Source organism: Euwallacea fornicatus, chromosome 1, assembly GCF_040115645.1.
Source record: "Euwallacea fornicatus isolate EFF26 chromosome 1, ASM4011564v1, whole genome shotgun sequence".
Taxonomy (NCBI): domain Eukaryota; kingdom Metazoa; phylum Arthropoda; class Insecta; order Coleoptera; family Curculionidae; genus Euwallacea; species Euwallacea fornicatus.
This window is the reverse complement of record NC_089541.1, coordinates 3843496-3864168: the sequence shown is the minus strand read 5'-3', so window position 1 is coordinate 3864168 and position 20673 is coordinate 3843496. Positions and strand designations below refer to the sequence as shown.

Here is a 20673-nt window from a genome sequence, read left to right as displayed (position 1 = left end):
TGGTCTCACTCGCCATGCCAAAAACAATTATTATGAGCTCTAGTGCTAGACAAACTTTCGAAGCCGTCGAATTTATTAAGTTTATAGAATAAATGTTGGGGTAGCCATCATGGGTCTAGGATAAATATTTGGACAGCCTGTGGGCTGTGACCCATTGTTATTTCAGTAAATAGTTTTTAATGAAGGAAAAGGAGCATAAATGGTATTTTCGTTTAGGAAAAGATGCAACGGCTTGGCCATTAGCAGCGCTAATTTAGCACGAAACAGCTTGCAAATCGAAGCGAAAAATCAGTTGCAGTAAAAATTTCGACAGTACCAATCATGGAACTAATTTAACTTATCCCATAGAGCTGTATCCAACCTACACGAAAAACAATATCAAAACCTCACAACAGCTCAAAGTTTTCCAACTAAGCTCGACTCCACTGATTAAATATCAAGGGAAAATATTTACATGAAGTTGCCCCGTGTCAATTTTAATTCCGAAGTTTTATTGAAAAACTAATTTAGGTTCATCGAGAAGTTTTAGTTTGGTTTAGTTTTTGACCTTTTCGTGGTACAGTATTGTATACGGACCTAACAACTACGTATAAAATTTCCAGGTTAAATGTGGTTTTCGACACGAAGCATTAATTAAAGCAGTTTACATGAGCGGACAGTGTTATCTATACTAGTGGAGGTATTATGGAGTTTATTAATTTACTAAATCCCGATTGAATAACAGGTCTCCCATGTAATTCCCAACAGATTGTCATTGGAACTTGAATTGATGCAATGCGGATATGTTCGTATTTTTTAGCAATAAAGCCAATTGAATTTTATCACTACATACAGGGTGTCCATTTAACAACCCCTCGAACTCCTATGAGTGTATTTGTGATATCACAACTATAACAATTAGGGGAATGTATATAAGGCTAATCAAGGTAAATTTTGAAATTAGTGACAACCGTACAGGGTGTCCCAAAAAAGAGGGGCGTCATGAAATGTAATTTTTGCCGATATATGAAAAACTGTCAAGGGAGGTCTGCTCGAAAACTGTTAAGATGACCATTTGCAGAACCCCAAGGAAAGTTTGAATGCTTACATTGGGCGTTTCTCTTTTTAAAACTTTAAACGCGGTTTTCTCAATATTCAAAATTTCGCACGTGGTAAACTATAACTCGAAAACTACTTGACCAATTTCACTCAAATGTTCAAAAAACCTCTTCCATATTTCTTGTTTAACGCTATAAAAAATGATCAACAATAACTTCTAAAGAAAACATGTTTTTTTTAAACGTTGCCTTTTTTTGGAATTTTCCGAATTTTCATAACTTTTTAGGTTCGTGCAAAGGGAGTATTCATAAATCGACGAAAATTTGTTGGTATTTCTGTTGCACACGATTTTACCGACCTTTACAGTGTACCGCAAATTTTTTACGTGTACATTTTATGTCACTACTGGTTTACGATTAATAAGTATTGAAAAAATGCTTTGTATTTTTTATAGCCAACATTAACTATATAAAGTAACAAATCAGAGAACGCAGTCATTTTCGAGAAAAAGTTCTTAAAAAAACAAGGTTCCTACATATATTCCCCCCTTTGGTCAGATCGTGATTATTTTAAAATGAAGTCACGTGTAGAATCACCTTAGCAAGCGCGAATACTCATTTAAACAAAAATACATAGAGAGTGTTCACAATAGCAAATTTCATTTTTATATTTTTAACTTCAATTTTCTTGATTTTTTCATATAGAACGTTGTTTTTTTAACGGGGGAAGATGAAAGATAATTCTATTTTCTTTATTTCGGTATAAAATAATGTCTATTTATCGTAAATGTCAATGGAAATGTTCATTATTTCGGGAAAACATGCCTTCATGGCTAAATAATTGAGTGTTCAGTATGAGTTGCCATGATTTCTAACTAACATAGAATCCAACGAAGATTTTATCATGTGAAAAAATGCAGGTGGTCTCGTTAAAAAAATGACACTTTAAGATATCCTGCTTTTTGGGGACACCCTGCAGGGTTGTGACTAATTTTAAAAGTTACCTTCATTAGTCACATATACATTTCCATAATTAATTTTTTTATGAAATTACAAATAAACTCGTAGGAGTCCCAATGGCTGTTAAATGGCCACCCTGTATAATGCCTCTTATGAGTTAATGGTTGTTATTTGATGATGATCATTCTAATGTTATAACATTATTGTATATTTTATATACTTTTTGCAGCAATAAAAATAAATTATAGGTCAATATTAGGTCAATTTATTATATCCAACATTCCACCCGAACCGCTATTTATGACTGTGAAATTGCAATTTCGCATCTCGATCAATTTCCTGGTTTGGCTTAATTGCATTACGTGAAATTTGCAGAGCTGATTATTTTCGAAAATGGCGCCGGTATTATTTTCATATCGCGATTTTCAATTTGTTGCACCAACATTAGTGACAGTAATTTCGGAAACTGCATTAGCTTTTTCATTCTTTGTCGCAGATTGTTGCTGAAAACATCTCCGACCTCATCATAGTCTATTCCACAGAGGTGGAGCCTGGAAATGAGCCGGACCTTAAATATACCAAATCGAAAATCACCATAAACCTTAACAAGGCGAATTTTGTCCATGGAGATATGAATATTCGCTGTAATGCGTCGCTTTTTAATATCTACAAGGGGTCGGATATGAAGTCCATTCAAGAATACCCGAAACAGGCTCAAGTATTGGGCTCCACGCAATCGCAGAGTCAACTGGATCCTTTAGGAGGTAAGAATTTTTCTAAGTTAATCCTGCCAATTAAAAATATACGATTATTCTTCTGTGCAGATAAGAAAACAACTTAAAACGCAGTTAGAAGTTCCCATAACGCTCATTTCGAACTCACTAAACTGCAAACTTAGATCATTAGTGAAACTTTCAAAATACACGCCGGCGAACAAAACGGAAAGTTTGCGGAAGGAAAGCAAGACATGTGAATCCGGATTTTGAAAAGTTTCTTAGCAAAATTGTATCGTATAAATAAATAACAGTTATAAACCAACTTTAGTCTTTAAACGCATTAAAAGTGATGTTAAAGAAAGAAGAAGTTTAGTATTCGGGAACGAGGTTTTACTTACTCAAATTGCTCAAATGAGCTAAAAGTTACGAAAGTCATCCGCTGAGACGGGTTTACTCAAAGTAGTTGCTCAGGTAAGGTGAAGTAATTTTACGTGTCAAATCTGTTCTCGTGTCAAGAATGATTTACGATATTTATGTCACTCGTGTTTCTCTTCATGTACTAATTTCGAGTGAAGAAACCACAATCATCAATTTTTTCTTCTTTTAAATTTCTAGACCTTCCGGTAATAATAAATTGTTAATGCATTTCTCTCTTCATATCTACAGTTCTACATTAAAATTTGTGTAGTCCCAGTACTTATTCAGAAGCAACATACATTTAAATCAAAGTCACCTATGAGTAAGCTATGAAGTGCTTCCAATCATACTTCGTATTCCGCATATTTGAGGAATGTTTTCATTTCTTCACTGAGAGTCCACATTGCAGCTCTATGTGGCATCATTAATTTGAGAGACCCTACTTTCCTCTATATTTCTTCTAAGTTTTATTAGAACACTATTTTTCCAATTTCCTTTATAAATATTCAAGATAAATAATGATGAAAGAAACGGTTTTTCAAATAATCAGTATTCAGAGGTCTGGAAGTGCGGATATACCTACAGCAGTTCTATGCGGCCTCATTCGTCTGAAAGGACATAATTTAACATATATTTCTTATAGTTTCCATTGCTACGACATTTTTCATTCCGCTCGGAAAATTTGACGAAAATATTTATGTCTATAATGACGAAGGGAAAAATTTTCGAAATAATCCATATTTAAAGGTCTGGAATTATTGATCTACTGACTCTACAAGAAGTCTTTCATCTGAGAGAGTATGTTTCTCATATTTTCTTAAAGTTTCTTTACTGTCATATTTTTTCATTTTGCGTGGAAAATTTACAAAACAAATATGTTGTTAATGGCGAAGGAAAATATTTTTGACATGACCCACATTAAAAGGTGTGGAAATTTTGACCTATTAACCGCAGTCCTATGCGAATTATTTTATCTAAAACAGCGTAATTTCCCTATAATTTTTTTTTGGAAATTTCAATACAGCAACATTTTTCAATTTCTCTTTGCAAATTTACAAGATATATATTTTCGCAATGATGAAGAAAAGACACTTGAAATAATCTACATCTAAAGATTTGCAACTTGGGAGGTACTGACGGAAATTTTATCCAGTTTGCAGATTACTTCTCTTGAAAGACCATACTTTTTCCCATATGTCTAATAAATTTTATTCCTTACTACATATTTCACTGGGCATATTTAAAAAATAAATATGTACAGCACGAAGGGAGAGATTCTAAAAATAATCAATATTCAAAGGTGTAAAACTTCTGGAAGCTTCTGGCGCCTTTATACAAGTATATCTTGAGAAAGAGCATATTTTGCACTAAATTTTTTATAAATTTAATTACTGCAATATTGTTTCACTTCGCTCTGAGAATTTACAAAATTATCTGATCCTGGAAAATTGTTTTGAAATAATCTAATTTTAAGCACCAGCAATTTTTTTCTGTAGACTGCAGTTATATGTGAACTCTATCGCTTCAAAGAGCAAACTTTGCCCTATATTGCTTGTAAATTTTGTTAGAGCCAAATTTTTCCATTTCGCTCTGCAAATTTGACTTCATTTGATAATTACTACGGCAAAGGATTTTTAAACAATGCACATTTAGAGGCCTGAAAATTCGGAACTACTATTAGAAGCTCTATGGAGACTTTTTTAAAATTTAAAAGCAAATTTAATGAAATTTCCAATACTTTTCAATTTTGCTCTGTAAATTTGTAAAACAAATGTCTCTATTCTCTCTTAGGGAAAAATTATTGAAATAATCTACGTTTAGTGACCTGGAACTTCGGATTGGACAAAACCTTTATGAAAATCCTTTCATCCTCTGCAACATTTCCTCTTGCAAATTCACCAAATTAACATATCTATAATGAAGATGGGAAAGATTGTTAAATGTTCTATACTTGAATGGAACTTTGGACCTACTGACAGCACTATTCGGATTCTTTCATTTAAAATAATATACTTTACTCTGTATTCACTGCAAATATTATTACTGCAGTTTTCTCTACCTAGCTCTGTAAATTCACAAAATAAATATATCGATAATTCCGAGGGACAACATCTAGAAGTCCTAAGCTTCAGATCTATTGTAATATACATAAATGGCTTCAAATTCCCTTCCTGCTGAGAATTTAACTACATTAAAAAAGTTTTAAAATGCAGGTATAACGAGTAATCCCGTTATGGCGATTTTATGCTTCACAATTAAATGTATTTTAGTCTTCTTAAAATAGCGTCTAGTAATTTCTCACTTTTTGGAGATCACTCCTATTTCGAATCTTATACCGAGTTTGCTGTTCTGAAAATATGAATTTTGCATGTCAGAAACCTGATTTGTTTTTCCAATCTTTCTTTTGTAATAGTTCATTTTGCCAGAATAGTTTTTCATCAATTTCCAACCCTCATTTATCTCATTACGATGTAAGCTTTCTCTCTACTCGTAAGCTGAGGATTACTTTTACGTCTTTTGTGGCTAAAAAGCTATGTTCCACCCCAACTTTAATCTGGGCCTCCTACACTCAAACTGAAGCAGTCCTCAGCGCTTCGTCGCTCCTTTCTTTGAGCATTGTGAATCGCTTTCACTTTATTCCTATTTCGGAAACTGTATTCAATCTTCATTTGAGTCGAGACTTGATCAGAATCAACGTGGAAACACATCTTTTCACACGGTGTTTTTGTGTCTTTTAAGCGACTACTTTATACTTTCAAACACTTAATATAATAATAAACTGAACAATAACACCTGAATTAGTCATTAAAAGGCTGTTTTCTACACCAAATTTTAGACACAGTAAAATAACGTGGAGAAACAAGAAAACGCTTAATTATTAATCGATGTGATGAAAGTCAATAGACTCGAAACTTATATTAACCTGATCTGTGTTAAACTCATGATCAATCTACACACATATCAAAAGTTTCGAATATTTATATTTATTATAGATTCAATGATATTTTTTTATCCACATAAACAATGGGAATTCGAATAAACCAAATATAAATCTAAATTATATAAACAATTAAAAATATATATATTTATTCTTTTAATACGAATAATTTTAAATTATTTTGTATTAGATTAAAATTTTTATTTAAAAAAAAATCTAAAATTATAAAAAAATATATACTCTGTATTACTTCCATGGAGTTGTATGCATGCCTGCAAATCATTGATCCAATGATCAATATGTCCTCGAGGAATTCTTGTCTTTTCCTCATGTACAGCAACTTTAAATTCTTATAGGGTAAAAAATGAATTATTCCTTCTTTTAATGTGGCTTTTTAACATATACCAGAGAGGTTCTATGCATTTTATTTCGAGAGAATTGGCAGGCCATGGTATTCTTTGAATTCCTTTCTCTTCAAGATAATTTTGTACTATAGTAGTTCGATAAGGAGGTATATAAAAATCAATTTTTTACACACTGCTCCTCGAAATAAACGCACAATTGAACATAAAACATTCTTGATGAAAACAATACAACAGATTTTTCACTTCAGGACCAGTAAAAGAGTACGTACTTCTTTCATAATTCCACCCTAAAACATAACTCTTTCACCTTCAAAAGGGACACGAGTTTGACATATTTTCAGTAGGGTCTGTCTTCCTGGGGCGCTCTACACCATTATTCTTAAATCGTAGACCAGATCAATTCTACCCTCATCAGTAACGAAGGGTATACATATTTGAATTCTCAATATTTCAAACTCTTGGGCATGTGTGCATATTTCGTATACTTCACGTGATGTCTTTTGCGGTTATCATTTCTCTGTCGACATATCTTCCAGGTTAATGGTCTGCAAACGAAGATCTCAATTTCCGTAACAGAGCGTAAAAAGAAGCCAAAAAAGACATCGAAACTGAAGAAAATTTATTCGCGTCCTCCGATATACCAATCAGGAATATGCACACAGGGAATTATAAGTAGCACACAATCGTGTGCTATCTATATATATAACACTATAAACATTCCGAAGTAAAGAACCACAAGGCGGAAAATAACAAGATGATAATTGAAATAGATCTGATACAGAATGCAAAGATTGTGATTTTGCGAGAGTTTTGATTAAGATCGCCTGTGTGTATCAAAAATTCTAGTCAGAGAAAAATAAAACGACGAAGCGAGAGACCGAACTAAATGAGGGGTCCCAGAGGAAGTGAAACAAAAAGGATATGAAGGGAATGGAAAATGATTTAAATTCAACATTTAGTGACGAGACCGAAAATCTTAATTCAACACACAACCTCGAAAAATGTTAATGAATTTTTGTTAGAAGAGCTATTCACCAAGCGAGAAATTAACTTATTTCACCATGAAGTTAATTCCGTGATGAAGGAAGATTACGTGTCGTAACTCTTTTCTTCTGTCCAATATGCAAAAATCACATCTTTTTTTTCTATCTCGAGAGTCATCTCTGCGCTTGCTCAATGAGGTGTCCTTTTACTCGATCCAAAACAAATTTATATTTTCTTCTTTGGAAAATTAAGCCCATCATTCACTCGAACTTCAATCGAATTGAATTTGATCGTTAGAACATGACCCTGAAGCTTCCATTGTGAGTCTTGAATTATCTCCTTAGTTCTCATACAGTTCATTAGATATGCAACCTGAGTACCCCAAACAAATTTTAAAACTCCTTAAATAATCGAATTTTCTTGCTTTATTTTAAAGAGTCGCCCTTCCAATATCGTGCTGCTCCAGATAAATTTTATTAGATTCTGGGCAAACCGTGCCATATGGACGTTCATTATCTCGGCTATAAAGTTTTTCACTTATTCCGAGATGGGTGTTTTCAAACTTGCTTTAATGACTTTAGTTTGGGTTAGTTAAGGTTGTCATTAAAGCTAAAGGTGATAAATCTACTTTACTGGGAAGCTGCTTGTTTAGGAGAGACTTTTTGATGAGACGTTAAGGGGATAAAGGGGGTATATTTTGCTCTTTCCATGTAGGTAATTAATACTACAATGCAATAGGATTTACATGTCTTGTATTAGCGTTTGTCAAACTTTATACACAAATTCCTATTTTGACCGATATTACTCATTCATTCGAGACTACTAACCGAAGCGAGGATCCAGTACCGGTTATTAATTCTACCTGTAGAGCTATTCTAGTAATATCAAATGCCGTAATTTAAATTTACTTAGCGATGATTGTCTTTAAGGAGGAATGCAACAACCAGGTTCAAAAGCAAATTTAATGCAATCTAATTTTGCCAATTAACATGATACTCAGTCCCTTGGAACTATTTTAGCAAGTATGCAGCAGAGTTTATGTGATGTGAACGGTAACTTATTGTTCATTGTTTGTGGTATGTCTTGGTAGAGGGAACTATTCCTGCAGGAGTTCATTACGAACAAAACGGTTATACTATTGAGTTCTCTAAATAGGAGCAATTAATACTTAAGTGTCATAACTACATTTAAAGGTAACACTGGATTGGAGCAGCTGCTTAAAATAAACTGTTATCTCCGCATTTTTCTGAAACTCATTTAGACAAAATATACAGGGTGGTCGTTTAACAACAAAACAGGCTCAATTCACAAGAGCTAAGAGAATTTATAATAAAAAAACGCTGAGGTACGTAAAACTTATTTTTAAGGGGAAACATGTTAGACTGCTTCGTACTCCTCCCTTTGCAACCTCTTAAGTGGAAGGATGTTTAATTCCAAAATCTAAAACCCAAGAGGCCCCTTTATAAACGCCGTGTTTTGAGTTTCTGCAATCAAAACAACCAAAATAATGGCTTCCCAAGGGTAGGTAAATTCAGTTTTTTACGTTCAATTATTTTACTTGTTCCACTGTACTGCGGTAACAAAAAATATTCGGATAAAAGTTAAATAATGCAGTAGAAAACAGTGGTCTTTACGCAGGCGCAATAAACATTTACTTAACAACTTACAACGGTTTTACTTAAGTTTAATTAGATTCTGACACAAAAATAGAGATTACGTTTTACGTTCTGTGCGTAAAAGTCGAGTTATTACAAGTAAATGTTGGAACTTCGGACCTTCGATCTTCATAAAATATTGATTTTGTTCAAACCGCCGTCGAACATTTTGAAGAATCTGTGGAGTGATTTGATTACACTCGTTAATTGTCCGCTAGCGTAAGCCATCCAAAGGTGCTGGTTCGGGGACATAGATGCTACTTTTTAAGTAACCCCGTAAAAAATAATCCAATGGATTTAAGTCTGAACAACGGGGAGGCCACTCCATGAGCTCTCTTCTTCCAATCCATTTCCCATTAAACGGTTGATCTAAATACTGCCGAACAGTCAGTGCATAATGAGATGCCGCACCGTTTGGCTGAAGTATCAAATAATTTTCTAGGTATTGATTATCGTTTCAAATTATCCCTATTAATGCCGGATAAATGGCGTTTTTCAATAACTCAAAATACCGTTGTCCAGTAAAATTGCCATTTTGCCTTGCAAAGGATCAGCAAAACTCCAGCCCAAACATTCAATTTTTGCGGTGAATAATTGTAAGGTTCTCATCAGATATGTAACGGTAGTTACGCCGATTCATGGCACCGTTCAAGAATTTGTCTGAGAAACATACATTAAAGAGGAATTGTTGATCATTTAGAGTCCGTTCTGACTAGCTTCTATAAAATTGCAAACGCCTGTCAACACCATCCTCATTAAGTTCTTGCATTAGATGTATTTTGTACGGATGAAATTTATATATTTTTTGAAATCACTAGAATGCTCATACGCTTGATATGAGGTACCACCTCCAATTTTTTTGTATTTAATGTAAAGTGTTAAAAAACGTGTTCCAAAACCGGCACCTTGGTAGCCTCACTCACAACCGCATTTTCAGCTTGACACTTTTATTTTTTACCGATCGAGTTTATCGAATTTATTGCGCTAAATCCAAAACATATTTCGATGAACGTAACTAAAATGGTCTTGATGTAATTCATTGGAGATTTGACCCGTTCTATTAGTATTTCCATTGTTTCCAAAAGAAAGCAATATTATTTGTACCCTTTCAGCAATTGAGTATGCCATATTTATTACATTACTTTCGGTTCTATTAAGTATCACTTAAAATATAGAACCCAACGAAATATTATCGCTCTTCTTTCGCCGATACTTTTAATGCTGAAATGTAGTCCGGTTACATTTTCGGATAAATAACAAAAAAATAATTCCTCGTGTTTTACTAGTACTTAGAAAAGATCCCTTTTTTTTGCATAATAAAAACAAAATAAAGGAAATAGCACTGAACTTATCGTAGTAAAGTTGAAAAGGTAAAATAAATGAACGTGGATAACTGAATTTGCGCATTTTAGGAAGCCGGCGTCTTGGTTGTGTTGATAGCAGAGGCTTGAAACTCGGAGGGTCGTAAAGTACTCGACCCTCTCTTCCATTTAAGATTTTGGAGATGAACACCCTCTCGCTTGAGGGGTCGCAGATAGGGAAGTCCCAATTAGCCTAAAATGTTTCCCCCTCAAAAATAAGTTTTGCGTGTCCGAGAGTTTTTTCATAAATTCTCTTTGCTGTTCAGCGCTGCGCGTGTTTCGTTTTCAAACGGCCACCCGGTATGATCATCATTCAGGAACCAATTTAGAAGCGACATTTACCTTCTGTGTAAAATAAAACTTTTGTTTCAGAGCCTGGAAACAGTGCCAGATGGAGGTCGACTATTCCCAACATAACGATGTTCTTTTGTGTGCTGTCGTCCATTTCGAAAGTTGTGTTCCGATGACTTAGTGAAGTTTGCTTTAGTGAATAAAAGAAAGGGAAGAGGAAACTTGATTGCGACCTTAGAATAAGAGACTGTGTTATTTCCTTTAGTTTTACCAGACAACAATGCATATTTCCAAACGCAAGTTACGTTTAAGTTTAGCACTGAGTGATAGAGAATGATATAATAATTATTTTTTAACAATTTGGAACAATTAACAACGAACACTAAATCAACTGTTGCAACAACTGTTAAGTTTTTAAGTGGTTGAATTAAAATTACAACGAATCTACTTTAGGTCTGTTAATTCCCAGTTTGTTTTTCCGCTCATTCCGTTGCAGAAATATGCATTGGAATTTAATGTAATTTTAAAACCAATTTCAAATAATAATATTCCTATTTAGCTAGGTATTAATGAATAATTTTAACTGAATCAGTGAAGCAGTGACGCAACATTTAATCGAAATGTAGGAAATGAGATTTCTAATGTTTTGCGTCTGCCCCACTGGTTTTTAAATTTTTGTAAAATCTGGCAATAATTTACACAAAGACCTAACCAATCAATAATAGCGATGTAATAAGATAAATGTTTCCCGTTTGTAATATATTAGTCATAGGTTTGAACAATGTGATCGATGTACATAATGTAAAAATTATCGACAATGAATGTCATAAGATAACTTATTGAGCCCTTTAAAGTTTACTTTGTTAAAGCTGTGCTTAAAAGGTAACTAGGGCGTTCTCCACATTTATGAGAAATGTAGGGCACATTATTGGTACTTTAGACTCAGCAGCAAAAGTGAAAAAACACATTGAAGTCATGTTGAGATTAATATTCAGAAACATTGCGCTAATGATTAAATCGCAATTCCTCCATTAATGAACTTTTTTCTAAGCAAAACTTAGGGATTCCTTTAAGTTAAATTTCTAATTTAAAGTTTTACCAATTTTACCCGCCCTTGATGTAAGGAAGAAGCAATGACTGGGTCCTAAACCTTGCCAGAATAAGCGATGAGCCTATGAGATAGACAAAACGCTTATCTACCTATTTTACCCGATTTAACATGAAAATTTAAGCTGAAATATGGAACTTAAATGTTATACAGAAATTGCTTTTCTTGTATGTAACACGTGCGTGGACTGAAAAGCGAAAAGAGACAGCCATTCACCATGCTTGAAGGTCTGTGTCCAGTCCCTTCGGCAACATTGCAAGGATTATACCATCAAGGCCCGTTACGTTATATGAACTGAATCCACCACGTCCCATTTGATGGCTTTGTTAATCACCACTTCTCGACCCAGCGCTCAATCTTGAACCTCTTTAAGGAAGAGCGGGCTCCCTAGGTGAAACCTTATTGGCCCTTCATGCCCTACTTTTATCGTTTACTTATTTAAATAGCACCTTTTCCTTTGCAATTTTCTATGCTAAAATTTTTCTCAATTTGTACTAGTTCTCAATATAAATGATAAACTGAGAATAAGCCTTCATCCCTCTAAGTGCTTCATGTTAAGTACCTCATAAGCGATAAGTTTATCAGTCTCCGGTTTGAGCTGAAACAGAATACTAAACGCACATGGGAATCAGTGGCAGCTTTTACGGCAGCATTGTGACTAGAAATTCATTTAAAAATTAGCAAAAACGTGTGCAAACATTCACATACATTAACAATAAGGCAACGAAAAGCTAGAGATACTACAAGTCAAATGGTGACAATTGGAGAAAATATGCTCTATCCGACAGTTGATTGTTTCAGATATACAGGGTATTGAAAGTTAAAATTTTAATTTTTTTTGGCCTTATTTGGAAATAACTAAGTCAGATGCTTGAAAATTTGTAGTTACGTTTTTTTAGGTAAAAAACGAAATAAGCTTTGCAATTTTCGCGTTATTAAGACAGAGCATTATTTACAGTTAACTTTACAGAATTTACAGGTAATAACGTTTTACCTGGCATGTCTAACATGAAATTCGATTCTAAATCTGAAAAAACAATTATTTTTCCATTAACGATGTATTATTGTTTCATTTCAAAATCTCGAACCGTTTTTGGAAAAAGGTTTATTTAACGGACACTATGTCTAAAAATGATAATACGAGAAATTAAACGCAAAACAAAGCAAGTGTATTTTCAATTTCTAGAAGACATAATTCCTCCCCTAAAAAAACATAACTTTACAAATTTTCAAGTGACCAACCTAGATGTTTTCAGAGCATTGGCACAAAACGTAATTGAAATTTTAACTTTTAACACACTGTATATATTCGAAACAATCAACTTTCGGTTATCCTATTGTTAATGCATCACCCTCTATGTCAAAAAAAGATAGAACAAAAACTATCAAATCAAAACAAATAAATAACGCACGTTACTGGCAGAAAACAAGTCGCGTGCGATCGCAGATGACGAGACGAGACGAGACGAAACGAGACGAGACGAAACGAGACGAGACGAAACGAGACGAGACGAGACGAGACGAGACGAGACGAGACGAGACGAGACGGCTGTTGACAGAGATTTCGGTTGATAGCTGCAATTGCACGAGCATTTGTTGTCATGCGAAAACTCTCAGGGCCCCTTTAAAAGACGTGCAGCAAGTGCAGGCAGCCAGCCGATACCGAGATACCCTGCTGCGTTCTTAATGTGGCCATTAAATAGGGTTTATATCAGAGAAGTATTTCATCGTTACCCCATACTCTTATTTACATTTAACATACCTCAATATGCACATGATAAATTGCTCTTAATGGACGGCAAACGTTAAGAATCCTTAACAGATGCTAGCCGTTAGGGCCATTAATGTTAAAAAGGCCGTCACAAATATGCACATTTATCAGGTTATTTGCTGCTAAAATACATTAGTAATTTTTTGTTATAATACACATGTAATTTGATTCCAGAAGGGCATTTCCTCCAGAATTTGTTTAGTAAATTTTGTAGTGTTTCTTAGTTGCGTTTGTTACATGCATGGATATTAAATTTACTGAGCTTAAATACATCAAAAACACACCTAACACTTAGATGTGTTTTTGATGACACATTTGTTTTAGCAATGAACTAAAATTCTAAAACATGCACAACGCTTTTCTACTTAATTTTTGAAAGGTCACTCATTCCACTCTAACGAACGAGCCGCGACTGACGGAAATTTCGAAAATTGTTACTCTTGTCGAAGGTCAATTGCAGTCGTGATTAACATTTCTCTAAGAAATGGAGATTGAGAAGTTTCTATAAATTTTAATATGAGGACTACTGCCCTGATCTAGAAATGACATATACTAAATTCTACACAAATCTCGTGAAATAAACTTTCAATCATACTCAATAACGTTATGTTTCAAAATATAAATCGACGAGAAAAATGTGAAATAACCAACAATTTTCAGTTTTGCGTATAAAAGGATCTTTTATAGCATCGAACTGAACTGCCTTAGGGAATTGAGCTCTTCTGTTCTATAGATTCATCAACTATTCTTATGTGGATTTTTGCTCCAATTTATGACAACCCCCTAAATTACCATAATCTCAGTACATCTCATGAATAGAAAGAAAATTCCAGTCTCGAATTACATAATATCCGGCTTTAAACGGAGGCATTTTCCTGGCCCAATTGTTGTTCGTCACAAAGCAGAAGCTTCTTTTTCGACGTCCCGACATCTTAAAGCAGGCACATACATAAACTATCCCACATTTACATAACAAGCAGTCATCTCAGCACGCAAGATTTACATACATTTATTGATTTTCATAAGCAGCCAGAGGATGTCATTTTCACAAAGGACCTCCGAGTTGCCCAAAGGGAAATGCTGCTGAAGGAGAAACGCGAGTTAGTGTTACTCTGTTAAATCTCTTGTGGAATTCACGATTGAAACATCTGCTCGATTGGGATTATTTACACTGCATGCTCTGGTGTATGATGAATATAAATTACTCAAATGATATGTGGGTCTTGGAATGTGTTTCATCCCATGTCTTCCCCAGGCTATCTAATTAGTCTTATCATGCGCTCAGAGGTACATTTACCGAGAATTGAAACCTAACTTAGTGTATTAAGTCTTCCATTTACGTTCAGACTTTCCATTTGTGTGAAAATAGAGGACAGAACCAGGGCAGAGGTATGTAACAGAATTTCGGAAGCTAATATTGAGTTACGACTGCTCATAACCCTCCTCAACCCAAACATATTAATGTGTGAGGGAGAATAGGTTTTGGCGTTCGACGACGTAGCTAATCCCTGGAAAATCCCCTAAACCATGGACAGCCCCGTTTAAGGTACGAGCCCTGTTTACTGCCGTGCCGGATTTTCAAAATGAAGTTTCAGTCTAATACTCGAGTAAATATGACGTCAGGAACAATATTCCTGTGGTTTTGGAGAGGTTTAGTCACTGTAAATTTAGGTTTAAAGTAATTGCCCTCGTTCCGTAAAAATGTGGTTGCTAGGAATTGCTTCCTGATTTCGCGAGTTTTTCTTTGAAGTTTCACATTTTTAATCAAAGTTTTCTCGTCGTTAGTCATCATCACGCCACGAAGGGAAGCAATAAGCTTATCTTCAAAGTTCGTCAGATAGATGAATATCGGGTAAGTAATGCATAAAGCAGTTAGTGTATAAGTTTATTAAAAATAAAAGCAATATACAGGGTGTAAATGAAACAAGGGGGCATATTTTAAGTACTGACTTTGTATTCGAAAATATGAAGGAAAGTTGATATAAACATAGGTCCACAAAATCGTCCTAAGGGAGCTGCGATTCCTCGAAGGTGGTCTCCAAGAAATGCGGAACTAGAGGGGGTGGGGGACTAAGTGTACTTAACATATTTCTGTATTCTTTAATTTTTATGATAATTCGATTTCGAAATATAATTTATTATCTAAAATTACATAGAAAAGGTACTCTTGATAAAATATAGGGCAAACCGTTTAAGAGATATGCCGCTTTAAAAAAAATATTGCAAGGTGAGAAGCCGAGTGAAATTTTTTAATTGATTTTGCACTCGTTCCTTAACCTTTGATATCGTTTCGTAACTTCCATTAAAAAAAAGTTTTGTTTTACCAGACAATTTCACTACGTAATTTCAGTTTCTTACCTTGCAATGTTTCCTTTAAAGCGCCACATCTGTTGAAAGGTTCGTCTTACGACAATTTTTCAAGAGTACCTTTCGTGTATAATTTTAGAGAAGAAATCTTATTTCGATGTTAATATTGACATCAACGTTGAATGGTACAAGAATATGTTAAGCAATGTAGCTCCCTCCTCCTCCTCCTAGGTTTTATATGCGTTTCCGCATTTATTGAGGGCCATCTTCAAAGGGTCGTTAGGGGGCTTTTGAGGGCCCATGTTTAAACGAACTTTCTTAATATTTTCGAATGTAAAATCACTCTTTAATATTTGTCCTTTTTTTTTATTTAAACTCTGTATGTCGTTATTATTAAAATAAATAATATAGAATAGAAGAAGTAATATCATAAAAAATCTTTATTTCTAAGGCAAAAAACTGTCGACCGCTTGGCCTTTCTGTCGCTGTGACGAAAATACGTACACCCATACATAAGTAATCATTCATAAAATGCGAGAAAAAGGACTGAGAAAAAATTACATTTCGAAATGTTCTGATAAAGTGGGTGAAGGGAAAAGAAACCGAAATTGTCTTATTCGTCTAGTGAGGCAACGAGGATTCAGAATGGTCCAGTTTTAACTATTGCCTTTCCACCTGGCCTGAATTTGCTGCAATCTTTGTCTGTTTATAAAACAGTTATTCAGCTAGTTTACTATGTGTTCGTGAATTTCAAGAGTTAAACCTTCTTAAATTTTACTTTTTAATTTGTCTTTTTGCGTCACTGTGTTTTTGATATGCACGCTAATGCTCCATCATATTCTCTGTCCATAATTAGGTTGTACGTGTGGCCCAATAGGTTGTTACAATTATTTTCGTTGAAATCATTCACAAAATTCCCCTTATGTTCACCAAATTAACCAATGGCCAAAGTACTGAAGGCTATCTGAAAGTGTCCAGTCTATGCACCAGCCATATCTTTATGCAACGTGTCGTACCATCTTCATAGATGGCACCAATGAAGTTTGTTTTTTGCGCCATCACAGTTTTTTTTAAATTTTTTCCAGTATAATTTTCCTTTATGATGAGGGCGATTTCTTGGCGTGCTTCCAACCGTTTGTCTTGCCGATACTGGCGCATCAATGTCTTTACATTTCCCTTGAAGTGTTTAGTTCTTTATCTTCTCTGTGTGTATAAACGTATGTGTGTGTGTGTGTGTGTGACGAGAGAAAAACTTTCCTATTGTCGATAAGAGCTGTTGTATATTTGAACTGAATGTGAATGAAAAGCATTAGAGCACCAAAACTCCAATCAAACGGAGTCAGAGAAGACCGGATCCATCGTGTGGCAATCCACATAATCTGGAGATTTTTGGCAAGCTAGGAATTCTTCACGGCAAATACACATCCTCCTAATTCCTCTCGTTCCGAGCTAAAAAAAAATTAACCCGAAGCTAGCTCTCTTTTATTGTGAAACTTATATTTACCGTATATGATGCTGATTGCTACTCTGGACATGAAAATTCAACCTGTCGATATTTATTGGTGAAAGTTATTCCGCAACATATTCTCACAGCAGCATTTTATAGCATAGTACGAATTTAGTTCTCAGATGCACTTACCGTTTTAGCATAAGCCAAACTATTCCCACAACTGTTCGACCGATATCCGGGCTAGATAAATGAAATAACGTGGCCAGTCCATAGTTTAAAGGATTCGAGAGCTTTACATTGTCGTCGTCCGATAAACACACAAGAGACCGGTATACGAAAGAACCCCAAAGCCATTAGCCGAAAATTATAGGCAGCTCCGCTTATCAGCTAATACTACACGGACCCTTGTTAAGTCTCTGCGGATACCTAAATTACGCCTTCATTCATTTGCGTTTAATTTTATTAAACGGAAGTTAATTACTTAATTTTATAACCTTTCTGAATCCGGAAATAATTTATGGAGAAAGTTGCAAAGCATCATTGGGACGAATAGACTGAGAACTTACGGTGGTTAATTAATTAGTTACATTATGTTGCCCCAATATGCTTTTTCCCTGGATAAAGGAGACTCGCACATTCAAAATTAATAATTAATAACTCATCAAATCTACATATAGACATTTGGTATGGCCTAATTTCGAATACGGGTTAAACGGTTACGAATATAAACGAGAATTAAATAGAAGAATTATTTTCTGTGAGAAAACCATGGAATGTTTAACGCTGACGCACAAGTGACTACAGTAAGCATCAGATAAGTATTAAAAAAACAAAATCTGTTTTACGATCATTCGACTGGTGGCAATTTATCACCAACGATAGCAACGAAATAAAGCAAATAATTGGACATATTAAACAAAAAATGGGATTTAAATGAAAAATAAATATGGAATAAATGAATAAAAAACTTACCAATTTTTGGGGAAAGTAGCGATAAAATAATTTTCTACAGATGCGTAAATACGGCAGATTCATCAGTATCTTTCATTTAAATAAATTTGAATAATAACATTTTATGTTATGTTTGATTCATGTTTCAGAACGACCAAAATTGTGATAGAAAAGAGTTACGCAAGGTAGGACAGAGATAAGTGTGAAGGACGTTAAAGTTACAAAATGCAAAAATTTACCATCCCACTCGCTTTGCGGAAATTCCATTGATTGCAATAAAAGATATAACAGAAAGTAAATTGAGAAAAAAAACAAACAGAAGCAGTTCTTTCGACGGTTATTACCCATATTCAAGTTGTACTGGACTGTTTTCTTTAAGTAAAAAAATAATTTACAAATGTCATCATATCATATATACTTAGCGTCCAACAGAAAAAAAGATTCGTTTTCTACCGTTTGAAAGTTTCGAATTTTTTGGGTTTATGTGTATAAAATTCTAAACATACCGATTTTAATTAAATTCCAATTGTAATGCTTGATAGACAATTTCTGTAATTTTTTTCTCAAATTTTTTCCATCTCAGCTTTTATTTTACTTTAATCGCATTTATTTTATTATCATTTTATTTATGTATTCACTATAATTTATTATTAAGGACTTGATTCCAAAACAGATTTTATTGCTTTTCATTTTATAATTTTCGCTCCTTTCATAATCATTTCCGTTCTATCTTTCTTATCCTTTTTTTCGGTACTTCTAAAAATACTCGAACCTCGATAGTTCTGAACGATAATTCAAAGTCGAAGAGATTTTAAAATTCCTTTTCCACATTTAGTTAAAGAAAAGAAAGCACGTATTTACGCACCTGCATAAAGTAATATTGAACATAATTATCCAAAAAGAGTTAAATTTTGTATCCATTTATACCATATGTTGAGATTAACCCTGTATTATTTTGTGGCGATTTATGTTCAATTTAATTTTCCATATATCTGTAATAATCATTTGCAACCAATGGAACGATCGTAAAGCAGATTTACTTGCACACTTCAATATTGTTTCTTCTGTATAAATGCTAAAAATTCCACATTTAAACTAAACGAAGGAACTCAAGTATTCTATGTATATAATACCCGCCTCTAGAATTAAATGTATAAATATAAATGGCTCAATAGAACATAAAACAAATCTGTTATAACAAATCATACGATTTATTTGTTGTGGGGTTGAATATATGAGGGTGAAATGGTTTTGCGATAGTAGCAGTTTTGTGGCCTGGTTGTATATCTGAAGGTTAGTTCGGGTTGACCCCATTAACACTGTGTGTGTCTTATTCTTAATTTAAATGGATTATATGACCGGGCCTAAGATCTAGTCGTAAGTTGTAAGTACATATTATAAAAATATTTCGTCAATATTTAGGAACTACGATTAACTATCTGAATGTTTATTGTTAAAGAAAGTATACCTGCAGTATATTAAATAAAAATTTATATTGAGAGGTTTTGTTTTATTCAATTCTGCTCGTACAGCAAAACCTTGGTGGACGCCATTTGAATTAGATACAATTTTAAAAACTACCCCAAGAATCAATATCATTTTTTTAAGGGAAATTGCTCAACTGATTTATGAGACATCACCAATCAAACTTTAATAAGCCCTAGTTTTTTCCCAATTCCGAAATTTCCAGGAACGTTCTACATTTTTTCAAGTTCGATTCTCAGCTCTATTAGCTGATTAATGATCACTTTAAAAACTGAACATCTGCCTCATTTGAGGGTCAGATGGCTCGAAAATCTAGCTAAAAGAACTTCGTTTTGGAAAAATATCAATTCCGGTCCCGGTATTTCCAAAACTAAACGAAATATGAAAATTGCAAATAATTGGGTCGTTTTGACAAAGATGCGGTTTCGCGATATTTGCATTGAAATATTGTACTTGTTGCCAATAAATTGTTTTTTTTTTTAATTAGCAAATGTTTTTTTCTTAGTTTTAAATATTTTTACTTCAATAAACTATTTTATTTTAGATAACCAAGTATACGCAAAATCAAAAAAACAGAGTATTGTGATCCTCCTTGACGCTTACTCGACAGTCAAAGGTAAGATAGAAACGTTTTTGTCATCTGTCTTTCTGCTTCCTGTCAAGGTTCTACCACTGTCATCGAGATTGTATTTTTGACGTAAACAACTCGTATATTTCCAGCAATACAACCACGAATGTCTTGCAATATTCGTACAACACTTCAATTTCCCTTTGAAAATGGAAATATTAATTATTTTAGTTATCTTATAATAAATCTAAAACAATTTTTTTTTCAAGAAGAAAAATATTGAAATTCACTTATATATTAATGGGCGAT

General features: G+C 33.9%; 1 protein-coding gene across 6 annotated transcripts in view; it reads left to right on the top strand.

Annotated features, from left to right (window-relative positions):
- The window catches only part of LOC136339960 (uncharacterized), a 195100-nt gene that overhangs the window by 98846 nt on the left and 75581 nt on the right, over positions 1–20673 (top strand). For 5 of the 6 annotated variants that reach the window (XM_066283642.1, XM_066283653.1, XM_066283622.1 and 2 more), the window contains 2 exons: positions 2494–2761; positions 10806–19810. In XM_066283642.1, the coding sequence (XP_066139739.1) occupies positions 2494–2761; positions 10806–10900 (363 nt within the window). In that variant the 3' untranslated portion in view covers positions 10901–19810. Of the gene's footprint in view, positions 1–2493; positions 2762–10805; positions 19811–20673 lie in introns of those variants that run through there. The other variant, XR_010732231.1, reaches the window with a different exon arrangement.